Source organism: Ranitomeya variabilis, chromosome 4 (genome assembly GCF_051348905.1).
Source record: "Ranitomeya variabilis isolate aRanVar5 chromosome 4, aRanVar5.hap1, whole genome shotgun sequence".
In the NCBI taxonomy this organism is placed as follows: Eukaryota; Metazoa; Chordata; class Amphibia; order Anura; family Dendrobatidae; genus Ranitomeya; species Ranitomeya variabilis.
In genome coordinates this window covers 298,543,712-298,567,853 of record NC_135235.1, presented here as the reverse complement: position 1 = coordinate 298,567,853, position 24,142 = coordinate 298,543,712, and the positions used below count along the sequence as shown (strand labels likewise).

The 24,142-nt window shown below is 43.3% G+C and overlaps 1 protein-coding gene and 1 long non-coding RNA gene across 3 annotated transcripts in view; one reads left to right on the top strand and one right to left on the bottom strand.

Annotated features, from left to right (window-relative positions):
• Positions 1-5,571: 5,571 nt before the first annotated feature.
• On the top strand, positions 5,572-19,385 carry LOC143764589 (uncharacterized). Its single transcript, XR_013213226.1, has 4 exons — positions 5,572-6,263; positions 8,345-8,447; positions 10,689-10,802; positions 19,270-19,385. It is a non-coding gene; the product is annotated as an uncharacterized LOC143764589 (long non-coding RNA).
• The window catches only part of TNFRSF9 (TNF receptor superfamily member 9), a 28,731-nt gene continuing 21,446 nt past the window's right edge, over positions 16,858-24,142 (bottom strand). For both annotated transcript variants that reach the window (XM_077250299.1, XM_077250298.1), the window contains exons 8-9: positions 21,685-21,837; positions 16,858-19,487 (exon numbers count right to left, since the gene is read on the bottom strand). In XM_077250299.1, coding sequence (XP_077106414.1) covers positions 19,381-19,487; positions 21,685-21,837 — 260 coding nt within the window. In that variant the 3' untranslated portion in view covers positions 16,858-19,380. The remainder of the gene's footprint in view (positions 19,488-21,684; positions 21,838-24,142) is intronic.

Below are 24,142 nucleotides of genomic sequence, written 5' to 3'. Positions count from 1 at the left end.
GAACATGAGAGCAATAGCATTACAATCTAGCATGCACAGAGTCTCAAGCACCACATATTGGAGGTGGCAATGGTAGAAGTCAATATTAACCCTTTAAAGGGAAGCTGTTGGCAGGATTTCACCGTGCAAACTATTTATATCTGCATGTAGCTCTTTCAAAGACTAGTCCAGCGATATCTTCACATGGCCAGTCCGTTCCGCTATTACTGAGAAATCAGCATTTGAATTAATATGCAAAGAGCTATGGTAGATCTGGAGCCTCTGTCACTCCAGCTCTATTACACACCCAGTGTTGCCTCATTTTGCTTGAGTGACTGTCTCTATGCTTTGTGACTTCAGACAAAGAAGCTGGTAGTCCGTGACCCTGATAGCTGATGCATGTTACATATGGATGGGCAGCATGTGGGTATTTTTTTCAGCCATATATGTTTAAAGGGAACCTGTCACCCCCAAAATCGATGGTGAGGTAAGCCCACCGGCATCAGGGGCTTATCTACAGCATTCTGTAATGCTGTAGATAAGCCCCCGATGTTACCTGAAAGAGGAGAAAAAGACGTTAGATTATACTCACCCAGGGGCGGTCCCGCTGCGGTCCGGTCTGATGGGTGTTTCAGGTCTGCTCCGGCGCCTCCTATCTTCATTCCATGACGTCCTCTTCTGGTCTTCACGCTGCGGCTCCGGCGCAGGCGTACTTTGTCTGCCCTGTTGAGGGCAGAGCAAAGTACTGCAGTGCGCAGGCGCCGGGCCTCTCTGAACTTTCCGGTGCCTGCGCACTGCAAAACTTTGCGCTGCCCTCAACAGGGCAGACAAAGTACGCCTGCGCCGGAGCCGCGGCGTGAAGACCAGAAGAGGACGTCATGGAATTTAGATAGGAGGCGCCGGAGCGGACCTGCGACGCCCATCGAAGCGGGACCGCCCCTGGGTGAGTATAATCTAATGTCTTTTTCTCCTCTTTCAGGTAACATCGGGGGCTCATCTACAGCATTACAGAATACTGTAGATAAGCCCCTGATGATGGTGAGCTTATCTCACCATCGATTTTGAGGGTGACAGGTTCCCTTTAACTCTGAGATGCTGTGGTGTTTCAGAATGAAATATAGGACCGAGATGTGCTGGAGACTTCACCCCTGCCTGTTCCCTTGGAGTGATGGGTCTCTTACTGCATGAGTGTATAGGGAGAGACCTGTCTCGCGGGCAGAGAGAAGCCACCGGGACTTGCCTGTTTGACTAGTCTCCTGTAGGGCTTGGTCCCCGGTGGCTCTTACTGCAGAATTTCAGAGAAAAATCTACTTTATTTCAGAGTCAAACGTACATGGCTGAAATCATACAGCCAGTGTCTGATGCATGCGGTCTGTTGGTCGGGCAGCATATATCAACTGTCAGGTTCACTTTAAAGGGAACCTACCACCCCGTTTTTTAAAAATTAGATAAAAATAGTGTGAAATAGGGGCAGAGCTGGGCTTTACATTAGGGCCTCTTTGGTGCCTTTACACCCCCGTTAGGCTGCCCAAATACCTTTGTGAAGTGGCCGTTTTCTGCTGTCACTCAAGTGGGTCAGGTCGGATGGGCGTGGTCACAGCGCTGTTTGTCCCCCAGGATCCTGCTCATCATTACGTTGGTGGCGTAGTGGTGTGCGCATGTCCAAAGAAGATCCACTGCCCAGGAGATGAATAACGGCGCGGTCTTCGCTATTCAGCCGTTTACCGGTGGGCGCGGCCATCTTTCCTGTGGCCGCGCCTGCGCAGATGGAGCGCTCTGCTGCCCGGGACTTCAGGAAAATGGCCGCCGCGATCTCCATCTGCGCACGCGCGGAATCCCGCGGCCATTTTCCTGAAGTCCCGGGCAGCAGAGCGCTCCATCTGCGCAGGCGCGGCCACAGGAAAGATGGCCGCGCCCACCGGTAAACGGCTGAATAGCGAAGACCGCGCCGTTATTCATCTCCTGGGCAGTGGATCTTCTTTGGACATGCGCACACCACTACGCCACCAACGTAATGATGAGCAGGATCCTGGGGGACAAACAGCGCTGTGACCACGCCCATCCGACCTGACCCACTTGAGTGACAGCAGAAAACGGACACTTCACAAAGGTATTTGGGCAGCCTAACGGGGGTGTAAAGGCACCGAAAAGGCACTAATGTAAAGCCCAGCTCTGCCCCTATTTCACTCTATTTTTATCTAATTTTTAAAAAACGGGGTGGTAGGTTCCCTTTAAGGAGCCTTGTCCAATGACTTGGGTCCATAGCAAAACCAGAATCGTAACTAAAAGGAAAACTTCCATTTGTGGACAGCTGTTTTAGGGGTTTTTTTTCCCCCTCGTCAACAGCAGGAGACTATTTGGGTGTGTGAGAGCCCTTTTGAAGGCGCTGTGGGAGGTAAAGTTTCTCTTTGAGGAGAACGCCAATTTGGCATAAAGAGATTTATAAATTCTATCATAGGAAGGATCAAACCAGCACTGTCACTTTTAAGTGTCTCCTTCCAGCCTCTTGACATGTCTGGAATGTGCTCTCCACTTGTCTAAACACAACTTATATCCGTAGCCTGGGGGGGGGGACAGTATTCCCAGAAGACTGAACATTTCTTAGAACAAGATGCATAGTTATTATAGGAAGGAAATGATTGGACTCGTAAGTGGCAACCAGGAACCGCGTAGTGAAAGCTCAGCTGAGCAATCCAGGGGTGAAGTGTCATGGAGAGCTTTCGGGCACAGCTGACACTAGTTTTGCGATTGGCAAGGGTTACAATGGTCAGACGTTTGCCGATCGGACATTGGTAACGGCTCATTCACGAGTTGGAACTCAACTGTCCAAGGATCCTGAAAAAGCAAATTACTGTGTACCGCTCTAGGAGAGTCCTAGAATGGCCTTTACGGGCGCTGCAATGACTGTTTATCACCCAGCTTTCACAATAATCAGAATGTTTATCCATTCCATAAGATAATTAAGGAATTTATGTAACAAATTGAGGATTTTTCTTTTTACAATTAAAAAAACAAACAAAAAAACTCTAGAATTTCCCAGATTGCTGAGCGGACGTGAAGGCCATGTCACAAAGACGTTATCTAACAGTCTTTCCTGTCTGTTTTCAGATAAGGAAGTTTCTACAGAAAGTCGAAGACACTAAAGATAAAAATCGTAGAACTTGGCACATCTAAGAGATTTATGGCATATTTATAGGTGACGCCATTAGCGTCCTGTAGACATAGGTCCTAGAGTTCGACCTCATACCGGTCTAGAGAAGGAAGCCGCGGCGTCCAATCTAATGGAAAGAGAGTCGGTGAATGCTCCGCTATTTCCAGTCATTGCTATGGGAGCAATGCAATTTGTGAGTGCAAATTTGGTTACGGTAATAGGTTTATCTGCAGTCAACTAGAACTCATCATGTTCATTTCATGCTCTGCTCTCCTACACCTGTATATGTGTGTGTCGAAAGAAATCCTCGGTTTCTTCATGGACTGCATTTTTGCTGGGAAAATTGAGAGATGATTCATAATTTACATATTGTGGAAATTGCTCAAAAGAAACGAAATGAAATACCAGGGTGGCAAAAAAATCATTTTTCAAGCTCATTTAACCGAAGAAGCTAAATAGAATAGTTATTAAATTTAGAGAGGACGGGAACACACTGGCGCTCCTAAATACCTAGGAAGAAGTAAAGCTACTGGTGATATGATAGGGTAATACACAGGCCCTATCTGAGATCTAACAAAAATGTATAAATAAATGATCATCGCACTATTGGTAACACTGATTGGAATGGCACCGGTAAAATCACCAATAGTAGATAATGCGCTTGGTGCATACCAATGTTGATGGTGTAAAATGCCGCTATTGAAGTTGAGAGAATGAAAATACAGTTTTGTATCGAATTCTTGACACTCATGTTCACAAAAAGCAAGTAGGGGTGATTAACTCCACTAATAAACACTTTCTTGCGTTGACAGTAGTGGTATAATGTGTCAGGATGCAGGAGAATTAGTCCGTACTTAGAAGGTTGTTGCAGCGCACAGCGCACTCCTGGCGGTATGCTGTGGATGTGCCAAGGAACAATGCGGGAGCGTCCTCCAGTGTAGGGGATCCTGCTGACAATGTGCAAGGAAATGATGGCTCCTGGCGTGCTCCGGCTGGAAGCAACGCGAAGGCTGTGATGGAGTGCGATGGGGGCGTGCTGGGTCGTGACGTCACGGGGCTGTGGACGGATGCGTGGGAGGGCCAGAATTGTCCAGCCCGTTTCGAAGGTACACACTTTCTTCGTCACGGCAGTTATCAAATTTACACTGTAATACTACAGTACTATCATACTGAATTATGGTCAAATGTATAGATAACAACTACTGGACTGTGATCCTGCCCCCTTGGATAAATATACCGCTACTATAATATTGCTTCTATACACAAAATACTATAATTCTGCTGTTATATACAAGAATATAACTACAATAATACTGCCTGTATGTGCAAGAATATAACTACTATAATACTGCTCCTATGTACAAGAATATAACTACTATTATACTGTCCCCATGTACAAGAATATAACTACTGTAATGCTGCCCCCTATGTACATGAATATAACTACTATAATACTGCCCCTATGTAAAGAATATAACTACTATAATACTGCCCCTATGTACAAGAATAGAACTACTATAATACTGCCCCTATGTACAAGAATATAACTACTATAATACTGCCCCCTATGTACAAGAATATAACTACTATAATACTGCTCCTATGTACAAGAATAGAACTACTATAATAGTGCCCCCTATGTACAAGAATGTAACTACTATAATACTGAAAAGAAAAAGCAACGAAGATCAGCTCACCTCCTCTCAGTCCCAGCGCACGGATCATGCAGTGCTGCAAGTGGTACGAAGGAAAAGCAGAAGTCCAGCGTGGGTGATGTCCATAAAAAATACCTTTTATTCCATTTTTGTTAAAAGCACATAAATCCAAAGTCCATCTTCATATCCATAGACACAAAAACGGGTGATTCATACCAGTGACAGTCACAGGCTTAAAATCACCCGTTTTTGTGTCTATGGATATGAAGATGGACTTTGGATTTATGTGCTTTTAACAAAAATGGAATAAAAGGTATTTTTTATGGACATCACCCACGCTGGACTTCTGCTTTTCCTACTGTAATACTGCCCCTATGTACAAGAATATAGCTACTATAATACTACCCCTATGTAAAGAATATAACTACTATAATACTGCCCCTATGTACAAGAATATAACTACTACAATTGCTACAATACTTCTTCCTACATACCATACTATGACCAGAGGGATACCACCATTTAACCCCATCACGACCTCTGGCATATATATATGGCGAATATCGGAAGCTGGTGTATGGAGCAGGCACAGGCAGCTAGCCTGCTCCACACCAGGCAGGCGATGGCTGTGTATTACAGCAGGATCTGCCCCTAACAATCGTGGGTGGAGCGGTTCTCTGCCCATAATTGTTAAATGCTACTGTCAATCTCTGACAAAGGCATTTAACATGCACCGACTTGCACGCTTGTCGTTAACTCCGCCCATCGGTTTGACTGTGTTGTGATCACAGGTCACTGATGGGTTGTCATGACAGCCGGGGGTCAGCTGATGACCCACATGCTTGTCATTACAGAGCTTCTTTGAATCTCTGCTTGTGGCCGATGCTGTGTCATCGCTGCAGGGGCGGACATACAGCCGTGCAGTTATACTGGGACCCGGAGAGGAGGGTCCTTGCAGGGTGATAATACTGCGGGCAATCTAGCTTGTTGCTCGGAGCCCGAGACTCTGGGAGCCCATGACCAGACTGTTCTCATCATATGCAGCAGGCAGAGCGATCCCTGAAGTTCCACTGCCTACAGGAGAAAATGGCGGCGGAGCTGCAGGAATCCGTCCTCTGCTACCTGCCCAGCACTTTCTTTCTGACACAGCCACTCGGCTTGATGACCTCAGCACTCAGCGAGCGCCTGTTTCAGAAACAAAATTGCCGGCAACGAAGAAAGAAGCAACAATGCCTGTTCTTTTTTGTTTGTTTTTTTGTCTAATGTTTTTCTTCCCGAAGAAGAGGGGACGGGAAGAAAAACATTAGACTCGAACAGAGAAGACCCAGGAAAACATACTCAGAAGGGAGGTAAGAACATTTCTAAAACAATCCACAGCGAGGAGATTGGAACAAAACAAAATCCTCTAAACTGCATGCTCGCAAACGCCAGAAGCCTGACAAACAAGATGGAAGAACTAGAAGCAGAAATATCTACAGGTAACTTTGACATAGTGGGAATAACCGAGACATGGTTAGATGAAAGCTATGACTGGGCAGTTAACTTACAGGGGTACAGTCTGTTTAGAAAGGATCGTAAAAATCGGAGAGGAGTAGGGGTTTGTCTCTATGTAAAGTCTTGTCTAAAGTCCACCTTAAGGGAGGATATTAGCGAAGGGAATGAGGATGTCGAGTCCATATGGGTCGAAATTCATGGAGGGAAAAATGGTAACAAAATTCTCATTGGGGTCTGTTACAAACCCCCAAATATAACAGAAATCATGGAAAGTCTACTTCTAAAGCAGATAGATGAAGCTGCAACCCATAATGAGGTCCTGGTTATGGGGGACTTTAACTACCCGGATATTAACTGGGAAACAGAAACCTGTGAAACCCATAAAGGCAACAGGTTTCTGCTAATAACCAAGAAAAATTATCTTTCACAATTGGTGCAGAATCCAACCAGAGGAGCAGCACTTTTAGACCTAATACTATCTAATAGATCTGACAGAATAACAAATCTGCAGGTCATCGGTCATCTAGGAAATAGCGACCACAATATTGAACAGTTTCACTTGTCTTTCACTAGGGGGACTTGTCAGGGAGTCACAAAAACACTGAACTTTAGGAAGGCAAAGTTTGACCAGCTTAGAGATGCCCTTAATCTGGTTGACTGGGACAATATCCTCAGAAATAAGAATACAGATAATAAATGGGAAATGTTTAAGAACATCCTAAATAGGCACTGTAAGCGGTTTAAACCTTGCGGGAATAAAAGGACTAGAAATAGGAAAAACCCAATGTGGCTAAACAAAGAAGTAAGACAGGCAATTAACAGTAAAAAGAAAGCATTTGCACTACTAAAGCAGGATGGCACCATTGAAGCTCTAAAAAACTATAGGGAGAAAAATACTTTATCTAAAAAACTAATTAAAGCTGCCAAAAAGGAAACAGAGAAGCACATTGCTAAAGGTACCTTCACACTAAGCGACTTTGCAGCGATAACGATAGCGATCCGTGACGTTGCAGCGTCCTGGCTAGCGATATTGTTGTGTTTGACACGCAGCAGCGATCAGGATCCCGCTGTGAGATCGCTGGTCGTTGCTGAAAGTCCAGAACTTTATTTCGTCGCTGGATCTCCCGCTGACATCGCTGAATCGGTGTGTGTGACACCGATCCAGCGATGTCTTCACTGGTAACCAGGGTAAACATCGGGTTACTAAGAGCAGGGCCGCGCTTAGTAACCCGATGTTTACCCTGGTTACCATTGTAAAAGTAAAAAAAAAAACACATACTCACATTCCGGTGCCCGGCGTCCGCTTCCCTGCACTCCTCCTGCATCCTGTGTAAGTGCCGGCCGTAAAGCAGAGTGGTGACGTCACCGCTCTGCTCTGTGGGAGATGCCGGAGATGTTCGGCGCTGACACAGGATGCAGGAGGAGTGCAGGGAAGCGGACGCCGGGCACCGGAATGTGAGTGTGTGTTTTTTTTTTTTACTTTTACAATGGTAACCAGGGTAAACATCGGGTTACTAAGCGCAGCCCTGCCCTTAGTAACCCAATGGTTACCCTGGTTACCAGGGGACTTCGGCATCGTTGGTCGCTGGAGAGCCGTCTGTGTGACAGCTCTCCAGCGACCACACAACGACTAAACAGCGACGCTGCAGCGATCGGCATCGTTGTCTGTATCGCTGCAGCGTCGCTTAGTGTGAAGGTACCTTAAGGAGAGTAAAACTAATCCCAAACTGTTCTTCAACTATATCAATAGTAAAAGAATAAAAACTGAAAATGCAGGCCCCTTAAAAAATAGTGAGGAAAGAATGGTTTTAGATGACGAGGAAAAGGCTAACATATTAAACACCTTCTTCTCCACGGTATTCACGGTGGAAAATGACATGCTAGGTGAAATCCCAAGAAACAATGAAAACCCTATATTAAGGGTCACCAATCTAACCCAAGAAGAGGTGCGAAACCGGTTAAATAAGATTAAAATAGATAAATCTCCGGGTCCGGATGGCATACACCCACGAGTACGAAGAGAACTAAGTAATGTAATAGATTAACCATTATTTCTTATTTTTAGGGACTCTATAGCGACGGGGTCTGTTCCGCAGGACTGGCGCATAGCAAATGTGGTGCCAATATTCAACAAGGGCTCTAAAAGTGAACCTGGAAATTATAGGCCAGTAAGTCTAACCTCTACTGTTGGTAATATATTTGAAGGGTTTCTGAAGGATGTTATTCTGGATTATCTCAATGAGAATAACTGTTTAACTCCATATCAGCATGGGTTTATGAGAAATCGCTCCTGTCAAGCCAATCTAATCAGTTTTTATGAAGAGGTAAGCTATAGGCTGGACCACGGTGAGTCATTGGACGTGGTATATCTCGATTTTTCCAAAGCGTTTGATACCATGCCGCTAAGAGGTTGGTACACAAAATGAGAATGCTTGGTCTGGGGGAAAATGTGTAAATGGGTTAGTAACTGGCTTAGTGATAGAAAGCAGAGGGTGGTTATAAATGGTATAGTCTCTAACTGGGTCGCTGTGACCAGTGGGGTACCGCAGGGGTCGGTATTGGGACCTGTTCTCTTCAACATATTCATTAATGATCTGGTAGAAGGTTTACACAGTAAAATATTGATATTTGCAGATGATACAAAACTATGTAAAGCAGTTAATACAAGAGAAGATAGTATTCTGCTACAGATGGATCTGGATAAGTTGGAAACTTGGGCTGAAAGGTGGCAGATGAGGTTTAACAATGATAAATGTAAGATTATACACATGGGAAGAAGGAATCAATATCACCATTACACACTAAACGGGAAACCACTGGGTAAATCTGACAGGGAGAAGGACTTGGGGATCCTAGTTAATGATAAACTTACCTGGAGCAGCCAGTGCCAGGCAGCAGCTGCCAAGGCAAACAGGATCATGGGGTGCATTAAAAGAGGTCTGGATACACATGAGAGCATCATACTGCCTCTGTACAAATCCCTAGTTAGACCGCACATGGAGTACTGTGTACAGTTTTTTTCATATAATGAAACTAGAGAGAGTACAAAGGAGGGCAACAAAATTAATAAAGGGGATGGGAGAACTACAATACCCAGATAGATTAGCGAAATAAGGATTATTTAGTATATAAGGGGACAATACAAATATCTCGCTGAGGATCTGTTTATACCAAGGAAGGTGACGGGCACAAGGGGGCATTCTTTGCGTCTGGAGGAGAGAAGGTTTTTCCACCAACATAGAAGAGGATTCTTTACTGTTAGGGCAGTGAGAATCTGGAATTGCTTGCCTGAGGAGGTGGTGATGGCAAACTCAGTCGAGGGGTTCAAGAGAGGCCTGGATGTCTTCCTGGAGCAGAACAATATTGTATCATACAATTATTAGGTTCTGTAGAAGGACATAGATCTGGGGATTTATTATGATGGAATATAGGCTGAACTGGATGGACGAATGTCTTTTTTCGGCCTTACTATGTTACTATGTTTTTAAATACAATGCACTTGGGAGAGGACAATGAGGGGTGTGTGGGGGAGAGGACAATGATGGGGTGTGGGGGGAGAGGGCAATGATGGGGTGTGGGGGAGAGGGCAATGATGGGGTGTGGGGGGAGAGGGCAATGATGGGGTGTGGGGGGAGAGGGCAATGATGGGGTGTGGGGGAGAGGGCAATGATGGGGTGTAGGGGGAGAGGGCAATGATGGGGTGTGGGGGAGAGGGCAATATGCGTAGGACACTTTGTAATCAATTGTAAGGTGAGAGAAGACGCTGTCAGGGACTTGTAATGAATTGGTAGGTGGCGGAGGATGCTTAGTACCTGATGTCTTCTCCCACCCGCATATTCATTACGATGCTATCAAGGTCTTATAATGAATGGAGGGACACAGGACAGGGACTAAGGCTGTGTGCACACGATCGGGATTTGCAGGAGAAAATTCTGCTGCATATCCTAATGTGTTGGCAGGAAGAACGCTGCGTAAAATATTTTTTTGTCACTTTTTTTACATTTTTTTTTGTTACGTATTTTCCCCCACTCATTAGTATGGGTGAAATACGCTGCATGAATTGACATTGTGCAGATTTTAATCTGCTGCAAATCTGCATGGAAAAAACAAGCAGCGTGTGAGACTTCAGGGATAACTTCGCTTGTACTGTAAAATTTGTGTATTTTCTGCAACAAAAACATAGCCTGTGCACATTGCCTTACAGTTAACTTGAGAGTCACAGACTGAATAATTTATTTATAGTGTGGCGAAGATTACAGTTAAGCAGCACTGTGTCCCCCATTATCACTTTATATTTTGATTGGTGCGTAGCTAATAGTATATTAATTGTGGGGTATGTATCTATATTTAGGGGCACAGTGGGGGGGAGACATGTATGTATACAATGTATGTGACCTGGTTGTTTTTAGGGCTGCGACGATCATCGTGACAAGATGAGTCATGCCTGGGGATGTCGACATAAAGGTCTAACCAGGCGGAGAAGAAACCGTACAAAACGACTCTAATTAGACGATACGCCAGCGGTAAGTGCCTGGATGTAAATGTTATTCTGTATCTGCACTGTGTGACGTGGAGCGATAATGTTATCTGTAAAATCCCTTAGACATTTCACACAAATGTGAGAACGTGGCCTGAGTGCTACCAAATTTTTATCGAACGGCACATGGACTTGAAGAGTTTTATGGGTCCATTCACATGAAAATCACGGCTCTGAGAATGAGATCCGTGACGGTCAGAGAATGTTTTGTTTTGATCCGATTTTGAGGATCAGAATATGGCATGCTCAATGTGTCTGTAAAAATGGGCACACGGGAGGTGGAGCCACATATTCATCACTGTAATGGGCGGCACCACGTGACATGTCTCCATGTTTTTCAAATGGACACACGGTCTGTGAAAACACGCTGACAATGTGCAGAGACACATTGATTTTAATGTGTCTACGTGTGTCAGTGTCTCCAGTACGTGAGAAAACTGACACCTCACGTACCGGAATCACTGACGTGTGAAACCGGCCTTAGAATATTTCTTGGGGTTATAACTGCTATCTTTTAAGGGCTGCTTTCAATGCAGAGATGATTACTGGGCAGTGGCTTGAAAGCAATGATGGCGCCAACACCCTCCTCTCCTCCCGACCCCCAAAGTGAAGCAAATTGCTGGGGAAAGATAAAGCTGAGAGGGACATTCAGAATATTTTGAAAAACCTAACCCTTCACCATCATTATGACTACTTTCGTCATAAAAACCACTGAAATGGAGAGAAAATGTCAAATCTTTCCTACAGCACAGCCCCACGTCTGCTGTAAGAGACCTACAAAGCTGCGCAGTCACGCGGGATCAGCGCACACACAGCTATGTGACATGGTGTGAATTTGTGGTTTCCCTTTTACTACAGCTGCTCTGCGCACACGCGGTCATGATTAGCTCACCTATTCTCACATATCCAGTCTTTCAATGAATGAATTGAATGATCATTTTTGTTACTCTACCGCGTATTTTATGACCACCTTATCGCTCAGCTCTCATGTGAGCTGCACTATGACGTCTTGCATCTCCGTCACATGCTCAGAGTCTAGTTAAGTTTCAACAGACAACTTTTTATCAACTCTGGGGCTTTTATTTAGTCCCGGAGTCACCCAGGCTTCCTTTGTATACGTAAGGTCTTCTGCCTCCTCCTTTCGGCTGGGACTAAATGGCAAAATGTTGCGTGACCCTGATATTGAAACATATGATTTTCTATGGTCTCGCATCATGACTTACAACCTCTACCACTGGTTGCAAGTTGCATGAGACTCACTTGCCATAGACCTCAATGCAAGTCGCATGCTAGAGAGAGAGCTGGACGACACAGTGGCAGATATTTGGGGATTTTTCTGGGTATGCGAAAGAAGAAATCCAAAGAAGGACAAGTGGTGAAAGATCAACAGGATCATAAGAGCCCTAGGATTAATTATGCACATAAGAACCCAAGAATAACCTGTCAGGTCTGTTCCCACTCGAGATCTACACATACTTCTGAAAAAGTTGGTGCAAATCCCTTTTCAGGACCCTGGCCGTGGGCCACGTCACTAATATCTGGCTGGTGGATGGGAGCACTGGGAACCCTCCTACCTCTTGATGCTCATGGCTCTTCTTTTGACTGGTTGACCTGTTGTGACATCACAAATGTGTGATACCTCAACAATGACATCATATGAGGCTGATTTAATCCGAAAAAGCTGGGGATGCCGAGATGGAGGAGAATGTTCTCAGGTCTTTCATCCAGCAGCCACAGATTACTGATCGGGTCAATGGACCGGGTCCTGTGAATTGATTTGAGCCAGCTTTAATCAGAACATCACATGCGTTGCAGTGTGTGGGGCAGCCACAGACCAGCAGCGAGTTCATGGTGATCTTTGTCTACCTCCAAAAGCACCTAGATTTGGCAAGTGAACATCTGAATGGAAGAAGGTGGCCCGGTCAGGTTTTCTTTTACATCACGCGGATGGCTGCTGATTTTGGAAAGAGAATCAGGAAGTCGATAAAGGCAATGCAATGCACCTGTGAGATGTCCTGAAATAACAAGTCTGATATACAAGTGCTTCTCACAAAATTTGAATATCATCAAAAAGTTAATTTATTTCAGTTCTTCAATACAAAAAGTGAAACTCGTATATAGAGTCATTACAAACAGAGTGATCCATTTCTCGTGTTTATTTCTGTTAATGTTGATGATTATGGCTTATGATTTATGATTATGAAAAGTCATTGTCTCAGTAAATTAGACTAATTAACAAAAAACACCTCCAAAGGCTTCCTAAGCGTTTAAACAGGTCCCTTAGTCTGTTTCAGTAGGCTCCACAATCGTGGGGAAGACTGCTGACTTGACAGATGTCCAGAAGGCAGTCATTTACACACTCCACAAGGAGGGTAAGCCACAAAAGGTAATTGCTAAGGAAGCTGGCTGTTCACAGAGTGCTGTATCCAAGCATATTAATGGAAAGTTGAGTGGAAGAAAAAACTGTGGTAGAAAAAGGTGCATAAGAAACCAGGATAACCGCAGCCTTGGAAGGATTGTTAAGAAAAGGCCATTCAAAAATTTGGGGGAGATTCACAAAGAAGTGGACTGCTGCTGGAGTCATTGCTTCAAGAGCCACCACACACAGACGTATCCAGGACATGGGCTACAAGTGTCACATTCCTTGTGTCACGCCACTCATGACCAATAGACAACGCCAGAAGCGTTTTACCTGGGCCAAGGAGAAAAAGAACTGGACTGTTTTCATTGGCTGTAAGCCATAATCATCAACATTGACAGAAATAAACACGTGAAATAATCACTCTCTAATGACTATATAATATACGAGTGTCACTTTTTGTATTGAAGAACTGAAATGAATTCATTTTTTGATGATATTCTAATTTAGTGAGAAGCACTTGCATGGAAGTCCCAAATTACATCAAAGAGGAGATAAAAGATCTGGACCTGGACCAAACTTTACCTGAACATGAACCCAAGCCTTACTGAAATGTATGGGGAGCTAGAAAATTCTGTCTCTCTCTCTCTAAAACGGACTTCCGGAAGAAGAACCACATGACTTCTTCAGACATCTTGTAATGTTTGTCTTGGGAGGTCAGAGCTCTTTTAGCCGGTAGAGTTACTTATTTTGCCTTCTGATTTATTTCGTATGAAAGCAAAATACCATGCAGCGTTCCACTAAAATTCAGAAATGACAATTGACAAAAGAAATGTTTTGGTTTTTTTACTTTTATTACAATGTGCACAAAAAAAATACATAAAAATATATATTTGACTAAAAAAAAAAAAATTAAAGTGGTGATTATTAGTGATGAGCGAATATACTCGTTACTCGAGATTTGTCGAGCACGCTCGGGTATCCTCCGAGTATTTTTTAGTGCTCGGAGATTTAGTTTTCATCGCCTCAGCTGAATGATTTACAGCTGTTAGCCAGCATAAGTGCATGTGGGGGTTGCCTGGTTGCTAGCGAATCCCCACATGTAATCAAGCAGGCTAAGAGATGTAAATCATTCAGCTGAGTTGGGGAAAACTAAATCTCCGAGCACTAAAAAATACTCAGTCACCCGAGCGTGCTCGAGAAATCTCGAGTAACGAGTATATTCGCTCATCACTAGTGATTATACCTTTTGGCCCCATGCAGGGGGCCATATACTACCACGGTAGAAATGATGTACATTGTGACTGTTGAAAGCAATGGCCTGCCCATGTAATGCACAGACATATTAAACCTCTTTTAGGCACGAAATGCTCTTTATAACTATTGTGTGGCCCCAAATAGAAGACCGCCCTCTATTTTAGAATCCCTGATATTGCTACGTCCCTGCTAACCTAAGCTTTGTAACAGAAAAAAAACTAACCAATGTATTAAAAAAATGAAGAAAAAAAATAAATACAAATTCCTGAGTTCTACTTAGGAAGAAATGCAGACATTGGTAATTTTTAGAACAAAGCAAATACGGTACATAGAACAATTTTTACATTTATCAAATGGTCATTAGTAGTATTCAACGTAGTTCTTTTTACAAAAATTAAAAACTAAATGTAAGCAGCTTTATACAATAGTCATTGTAAAAAAAAAAAAAAAAAAAACATTTTTTCATTTTAACAAAAAAAGGCTGGATTCTACTATAAATAGACGATGGACCAGTACTGGTCATCCATACAGAAGTAAATGGCCCTCTAAGATTTAGGCCATGTCCACCTTCACGGCAATCTGAAGTTGCGCCAAATTAGGCAACTTTGCATATAGTCATGATTAAAAAATTATTACCGTTTTGTGTATACAGCATCTCCGCAAACTAAATGTGTCACCATGGCTACAGACTACAAACATACCATGTGTAGTCATATTTCTAACTTGTCAAGCTACTGATAGGAAGTGGCAAAGTACGGATAGCAGGGAGTACAAGTGAAGGAGGATCCTATTAGTATGTACATACAGGTCATTGGCTTTGAAGCTGTACACACAAAATAGTAAAAGATTTTACGGTAATTTAAAAAAAAAAAGCTATTAGTAAAGATGCTTAATTTTTGATCATATACCAAAAACAATTTGATTAGAAAGTTAAACATCCACTTTAAATCGTAAAGCTACTATGATTGCACATAGGCCATGAATTCATCAAGAACTAATAAATTATTTCTATAAAAATATATCTATATATCATCATAAAACCCAAAATTATGTATCCAGCTCTATGGGATTTGGCCACAGTTCATAGACCCCTTTATTCTAGAACTCCTGCCCAAGGGCTAGTCCTCTGGTCGGGAATTTGATTTAACCAATATTAGCTGGTTTTGGATACAGAACTATTAAAGTGTAAACATAATTTTAATTATTTCATTAAAGTATGCATGAAAATAAGCAACTTTGCAGTACAGTTATGTGAAAGTGTTGGCCCCCTTCCTGATTTCCTATTCTTTTCCATGTTTGTCACACTTTAAACCTTTCAGATCAGGAATTAAATGTAATTATTAGACAAAGATAACACAAAACACATTTTTTTTAACTGAAGGTCTTTATTATTAAGAGAAAAAGAAATCCAAACCTACCTGGCACTGTATAAAAAAGTGATTGCCCCTAAACCTAATAACTGGTTGGGCCACTCTTAGCAGCAACCACTGCAATTAAAAATTTGTGATAACTGGCAGTAAGTCTCATACAACACTCTGGAGGAATTTTGACCCACTCATCTTTGCAGAATTGTTGTAATCCAGCCACATTGGAGGGTTTCCAAGCATAAGCTGCCTTTTTTATGGTCATGCCACAGTATCATAAATCGGATTAAAGGTCAGCCATTCAGAGGTGGACTTGCTGGTGTGTTTTGGATCATTGGCCTGTTGCATAACCCAAGTGTGGTTCAGCTTGAGGTCACGAAGAGATGGTCGGACATTCTCTTTCAGGATTTTTTTGGTAGACAGAAGAATTCCTCCATTTACCACAGGAAAGATCTATATCTTGGTACCGTGTTTGCCAGTAGATAGAAAAATATTTAGAATTGAGAGTCCTCAGTGGTTGATACCTTTTAATGGCTAACTGAAAAGATGGTAACAAATTGCAAGCTTTCGAGACTACTCGGGTCTCTTCATCAGGCAAAGACTAAAAGAAATTCTGAATATGAAATTGCATAAATATGTGATTCTTCAGAATTTCTTTTAGTCTTTGCCTGATGAAGAGACCTGTGTAGTCTCGAAAGCTTGCAATTTGTTACCATCTTTTCAGTTAGCCATTAAAAGGTATCAACCACTGAGGACTCTCAATTCTAAATATTTTTCCATTTACCACAGCAAGTCTTCCAGATCCTGAAGCAGCAAAACAGCCCCAGACCATGACACTACCACCACCATATTTTACTGCTGGTATGATGTTCCTTTTCTGAAATGCTGTGTTACTTCTATTCCAGATATAATGGGATATACATCTTTCAAAAAGTTAAAGTTTTGTCTCTTCAGTTCTCAGAATATTCTCTCAAATGTCTTGGGGATCATCAAGATGTCTGGCAAAATTGAGATGCATCTTTGTTATTACTCAACAGTGATTTTCGTTTTGGAGCCATGCAGGCCATTTTTGACCAGTCTCTTTCTTATGGTGGGGTAATGAACACTGACCTTAACTGAGACAAGTGAGGCATGCAGTTCTTTGAATGTTGTTGTGGGGTCTTTTGTGACCTCTTGGATGAGTCATTGCTGCGCTCTTGGAAATTTTTGGTCTGCCGGCCACTCCTGGGAAATTCACCTTTGTTCTATGTTTTTGCCATTTGTGGATAATGGCTCTCACTGTGGTTCGCTGGGGTTCCAAAGCTTTAGAAATTGCTTTATAACCTTTTCTAGATTGATGGATCCATGTTTCTCATTTGTTCCGGAATTTCTTTGGATCGCAGCATGATGTCTAGCTTTTGAGGCACTTTTGGTCTATTTCACTTTGTGAGGATAGGCCTTTTTAAGTAATTTCTTGATTTTAGAATGGGTGTGGCAGTAATCAGGCCTCGGTGTGGCTAAGGAATTTGAACTCCACTTCCCAAAGATGTGATAAACCACAGTGAATTTATGTTTTAAGAAAGTGGTGATGGTATCACTTTTTCACACAGGGCCCTGTAGGTTTGGATTTCTTTTTCCCTTCATGATAAAGACCTTCATTTAAAAACTGCATTTTGTGTTACTTGTGTTATCTTTGTCTAATCTTTACATTTGTTTGGTGATCTGAAACATGTGTGACAAACATAGAAAAGAATAGGAAATTGGGAAGGGGGCAAATACTTTTTCACCCAATTGTATATCTTATCAGATAAATCTACTTCTTTCTCTTCCTGGACTGAACTTTCAATTTCATTTCAAGGGTACAATCTGTATTGAGCTAAGGCAGACTTTGCTATTACAGAGAAGACAGTTGGTGCTTTGAAAATTCCATAGGGGAAGAGCTAGAGGCAGACACAGACATTCTAGGGAGGAGCTAGAGGCAGGCACAGACATTCTAGGGAGGAGCTAGAGGCAGACACAGACATTCTAGGGAGGAGCTAGAGGCAGACACAGACATTCTAGGGAGGAGCTAGAGGCAGACGGACATTCTAGGGAGGAGCTAGAGGCAGGCACAGACATTCTAGGGAGGAGCTAGAGGCAGATACAGACATTCTAGGGAGGTGCTAGAGGCAGACACAGACATTCTAGGGAGAAGCTAGAGGCAGGCACAGACATTCTAGGGAAGAGCTAGAGGCAGACACAGACATTCTAGGGAGAAGCTAGAGGCAGGCACAGACATTCTAGGGAGGAGCTAGAGGCAGGCACAGACATTCTAGGGAGAAGCTAGAGGCAGGCACAGACATTCTAGGGAGGAGCTAGAGGCAGACAGACGTTCTAGGGCGGGGCTAGAGGCAGACAGACATTCTAGGGAGGAGCTAGAGGCAGACACAGACATTCTAGGGAGGAGCTGGAGGCAGACAGACGTTCTAGGGCGGGGCTAGAGGCAGACAGACATTCTAGGGAGGAGCTAGAGGCAGACACAGACATTCTAGGGAGGAGCTAGAGGCAGACAGACGTTCTAGGGCGGGGCTAGAGGCAGACAGACATTCTAGGGAGGAGCTAGAGGCAGACACAGACATTCTAGGGAGAAGCTAGAGGCAGGCACAGACATTCTAGGGAGGAGCCAGAGGCAGACACAGACATTCTAGGGAGGAGCCAGAGGCAGACAGACATTCTAGGGAGGAGCTAGAGGCAGACAGACATTCTAGGGAGGAGCTAGAGGCAGGCACAGACATTCTAGGGAGGAGCTAGAGGCAGGCACAGACATTCTAGGGAGGAGCTAAAGGCAGACACAGACATTCTAGGGAGGAGCTAGAGGCAGGCACAGACATTCTAGGGAGGAGCTAGAGGCAGACACAGACATTCTAGGGAGGAGCTAGAGGCAGACACAGACATTCTAGGGAGGAGCTAGAGGCAGACACACAGTCTAGGGAGGAGCTAGAGGCAGACACAGACATTCTAGGGAGGAGCCAGAGGCCGACAGACATTCTGGGCAGGAACTAGAGGTAGACACAGACGATATAATAACGACTCCTGGAATGACAGTTCCTGTTCTCCATAGAACTTTATCAGCAACAATTGTCATCTCCTATCTCAGTAATAGGAAAATCTGTATTCACTTAAGACAGATTTTACCCATGAATTTAGAATGAAAGATCAGTCCAGGATGAGAAAGAAGCAGATTTCTATAATAAGCTATATTACACAGTTTCTTATTTTCACATGTAGTATTATAACTGTAATACTTTAAGTACGGCTCTGTGGTTGGACACTAGTTGCTCTAGATCTTTGCTAAAATATCTTCTTTCCTGGGCTCCTTCAAGTGTCGACCATTATTTATTGACCCCTATACCTCTGGATGTATCTTCTGCGCAGTGAAGTTCATACCATAAAGGTTTTGGGTTCATGATTTATTGGTTGTAAGAATGTCTCTTAATACTTGTCTCATTCCTTAGGTATCTGAATCCTTCATTACTGAAACGTCCGCTCAATATAGAAGAAATCCTGTGTAACGCTGTAGGAGAAAATGGATCCTGTTCATATTAAGAAATGGATTTATGATAGTGTTATGCTTCTAAGGTCATGGGTTCATTTTCTCCTCCATTTTCCTCCTCTGGATAGTGGTAGCTACAGCCATCTTCTTCTTCTGCCTGTTTCACTACAGGTTTTGGAACTAATGAAGAAAAAGTAAAAAAGATTTTTGATTAAAATTATCTATAAGGCAACAACACTTTGCACTTTATAACGTGTAGCCATTCTTAAAGGGAACCTGTCACCACGTTTTTGGAAGATGGGATAAAAATAGCGTTAAATAGGGGCAGAGGTGGGCGTTACATTAGTGTGTGTGTTATGCGTTTATTACCCACCTAAGTTGCCGAAATAACTTTGCAAAGTCTCCGTTTTCGCCTGTCAATCAGGCTGGTCAGGTCACATGGGCGTGGTGTCTTCACCCAGATTTGGCGTAGTTTTCCGTTGGTGGCGTAGTGGTGTGCGCATGCCCAAAGTCCGGAATCCTCTTCCAGGGGATTTAAAATAGCGCGGTGTTCGTTATTGCATTGGTGATCGGTGGGCGCGGCCATCTTCCTTTGGCCGCGCGTGCGCAGAAGCGGCGCTCTGCTGGCCGCGGCTTCAGGAAAATGGCCGCGGGATGCCGCGCGTGCGCAGATGGATATCGCGGCGGCCATTTTCCTGAAGCCGCGGCCAGCAGAGCGCCGCTTCTGCGCACGCGCGGCCAAAGGAAGATGGCCGCGCCCACCGATCACCAATGCAATAACGAACACCGCGCTATTTTAAATCCCCTGGAAGAGGATTCCGGACTTTGGGCATGCGCACACCACTACGCCACCAACGGAAAACTACGCCAAATCTGGGGGAAGACAACGCCCATGCGACCTGACCAGCCTGATTGACAGGCGAAAACGGAGACTTTGCAAAGTTATTTCGGCAACTTAGGTGGGTAATAAACGCATAACACACACACTAATGTAACGCCCACCTCTGCCCCTATTTAACGCTATTTTTATCCCATCTTCCAAAAACGTGGTGACAGGTTCCCTTTAAAGCAGGTGTCCAGAATTACAGCGCCACATTATACGTAGGCTGTAAAGTCATTGTTACTGGTGGGCCCTTGGCACCTCAGACGGACACTGGGTGTAGTTGCAGGTGTTCCATCAAGAAAAAAAATTTCACAGCTACAAATTACTCACTGAGGGTACAGGTTATAGTACCTCTATTTCGGTTACTCTGCCTTTAATTACTGGAGACATTGTTACTCACTTGTCCTGGGTCAGGCGCCAGGCCATTATGAACTAGTCCATAAAGGATTGCTGTGGTAACCCAGAAAACCTCTCCGATATCATCAACTAAGGCTTTTTAAGTTTGGTTTGGGCAGTCAGAAATGTGACTTACATTCAACTACTAGCGTTTATTTCCCGGATTAGTCCAGCTTATCTAGGAGTTGTGAACACGTATCATTCTGCAATCAAGTTTACAGATTACCAACTTCTTGTTACTGTTGTCAGTGATGCTCATACCTCGGTTTCTGCAATCAAGTAATTGCATCTCTGCAAGCAATTTTTCAACTTTCCAATACTTTTCTGCTATCCTTCAGTTAACTATTTTCTTTCTACAAGTTACTGATGCATACATTAACTATTAACAGTAACACTGCAAGCAAGTTACTAGTTTGTATATACAGTACATCTACTTTTCCCATCCTCAAAACCTGGCTCTGCTTCAGCTAAAGTTTCCTGCTCTGTTTGGATGTCTCCCATCCTGCATACCCCGTTGAACTGGTCCTCACTGATCCATGTGCCATCTGGCAAGACCTGCTCCACCACCTCTTGTCCATGCTGCTCACCCTGATCTACAGGCTCACCCTGATCTACAGTGAATCCACCTCACCAGCTCTTAAGAGAGCAATGTCCATATGCATTAATCAGGTCGGGGCAATCACCATGGAGGAATACTATTTGACATGAACTAAAGGCATGGTCTCCAAACTGGCTCCCATTCGGAACATGAAAAATAACTCAAAATTCAAGATAAGGGTTTCATGCCAATCCACAGTGATTGCTGATGGTGTTTTATTGAACAGAATGGTAATAATTCCTAACTTTTTTTTTTACCATGAGTAAAACTTTATGACTACCCCATGCTTACTCTTAAAGTGACAGCGCTTGTTATTGCTGTCTGTTGGGGAACTCCTAACCAGGTTCTAAAAAGCTCAAAGGTTCCACAGAATCCAAATTGATTTTTCGCATACGCCGCTGATGGCAGGATTAGTCAAACATTTGTATAAAATTATCCTATAAAATATTATTTACTTTCATAATGCATTTTCTCATGGGCAGTTATTATAATTTACTTACTTTTTTGGCAAACTTGTTTAATTTTTTCCATCAATTTCTGCCGGCACGCGACACATATGACTATAAGAAGCAGCCCGAGTGATGAGGTGATGACAATATAGATAATCTGTAAATTACTTTCTTCAGATGGTGGTCTCATAACGTTTCCCAGCTCTAAAGTAATAAAGAGAAAAATGCACTTATATGACAGCTGAATGGAATGTACATTACATAATATATACATTATATACAGTTACGTCCATATATATTTTGACAGAGACAACATTTTTCTAAATTTGGTTATAGACATTACCACAATGAATTTTAAACAAAACAATTCAGATGCAGTTGAAGTTCAGACTTTCAGCTTTCATTTGAGGGTATCCACATTAAAATTGGATTAAGGGTTTAGGAGTTTCAGCTCCTTAACATGTGCCACCCTGTTTTTAAAGGGACTCTGTCACCTGAATTTGGAGGGAACAATTTTCAGCCATAGGGGCGGGGTTTTCGGGTGTTTGATTCACCCTTTCCTTACCCGCTGGCTGCATGCTGGCTGCAATACTGGATTGAAGGTCATTCTCTGTCCTCCGTAGTACATGCCTGCACAAGGCAATCTTGCCTTACGCAGGCGTGTACTATGGAGGACAGAGAATGACCTTCAATCCAATATTGCAGCCAGCGGGTAAGGAAAGGGTGAATCAAACACCCGAAAACCCCGCCCCTATGGCTGAAAATTGTTCCCTCCAAATTCAGGTGACAGAGTCCCTTTAAATGGACCAAAAGTAATTGGACAATTGACTCCAAGGCTATTTCGTGGACAGGTGTGGGCAATCCCTTCGTTATGTCATTCTCAATTAAGCAGATAAAAGGCCTGGAGTTGATTTGAGGTGTGGTGCTTGCATTTGGAAGGTTTTGCTGTGAAGTAAACATGCGGTCAAAGGAGCTCTCCATGAAGGTGAAACAAGCCATCCTTAAGCTGCGAAAACAGAAAAAACCCATCCGAGAAATTGCTAAAATATTAGGAGGGGCAAAATCTATAGTTTGGTACATTCTGAGAAAGAAAGAAAGCACTGGTGAACTCATCAATGCAAAAAGACCTGGGCGCCCACAGAAGACAACAGTGGTGGATGATCGCAGAATAATCTCCATGGTGAAGAGAAACCCCTTCACAACAGCCAACCAAGTGACCAACACTCTCCCGGAGGTCGGCGTATCTATATCAAAATCTACCATAAAGAGAAGACTGCATGAAAGTAAATACAGAGGGTTCACTGCACGGTGCAAGCCACTCATAAGCATCAAGAATAAAAAGGCTAGACTGGACTTTGCTAAAAAACATCTAAAAAAGCCAGCACAGTTCTGGAAGAACATTCTTTGGACAGATGAAACCAAGATCAACCTCTACCAGAATGATGGAAAGAGAAAAGTATGGCGAAGGCTTGGTACAGCTCATGATCCAAAGCATATCACATCATCTGTAACACGGCGGAGGCAGTGTGATGGCTTGGGCATGCATGGCTGCCAGTGGCACTGGGTCACTAGTGTTTATTGATGATGTGACACAGGACAGAAGCAGCCGAATGAATTCTGAGGTATTCAGAGACATACTGTGTGCTCAGATCCAGCCAAATGCAGCCAAACTGATTGGTCGTCGTTTAATACTACAGAAGGACAATGACCCAAAACATAAAGCCAAAGCAACCCAGGAGTTTATTAAAGCAGAGAAGTGGAATATTTTTGAATGGCCAAGTCAGTCACCTGATCTCAACCCAATTGAGCATGCATTTCACTTGTTAAAGACTAAACTTCAGACAGAAAGGCCCACAAACTAACACCAACTGAAAACCACCGCAGTGAAGGCCTGGCAGAGCATCAAAAAGGAGGAAGCACAGCGTCTGGTGATGTCCATGAGTTCAAGACTTCAGGCAGTCATTGCCAACAAAGGGTTTTCAACCAAGTACTAGAAATGAACATTTTATTTAAAATTATTTAATCTGTCCAATTACGTTTGTTCCGTTTTAAAAGCAGGGTGGCACATGTTAACGAGCTGAAACTCCTAAACCCTTCATCCAATTTTAATGTGAATACCCTCAAATGAAAGCTGAAAGTCTGAACTTCAACTGCATCTGAATTGTTTTGTTTAAAATTCATTGTGGTAATGTCTATAACCAAAATTAGAAAAATGTTGTCTCTGTCCAAATATATATGGACTTAACTGTACATGACTCACACACTATATATTTGTATGATAACAGACAAAAGTGTGAAAAAAAGAAATGTCCTTGCAGTTCGGATGGTTGTCAGCATAAAGCCAATTGTCAGTGAGAAATTGAAATCCAAGCGCCCTGCTAGAACGTTCGTCTCCATGACATCGCTATAAAGATATTACGCTAGATTGCTGCCAGAATGTTGTCCATGACACCACTGCAGGAACCTGTTAAGACGTTCCTTTCCATGACATCACTAGAGCCATATTCAG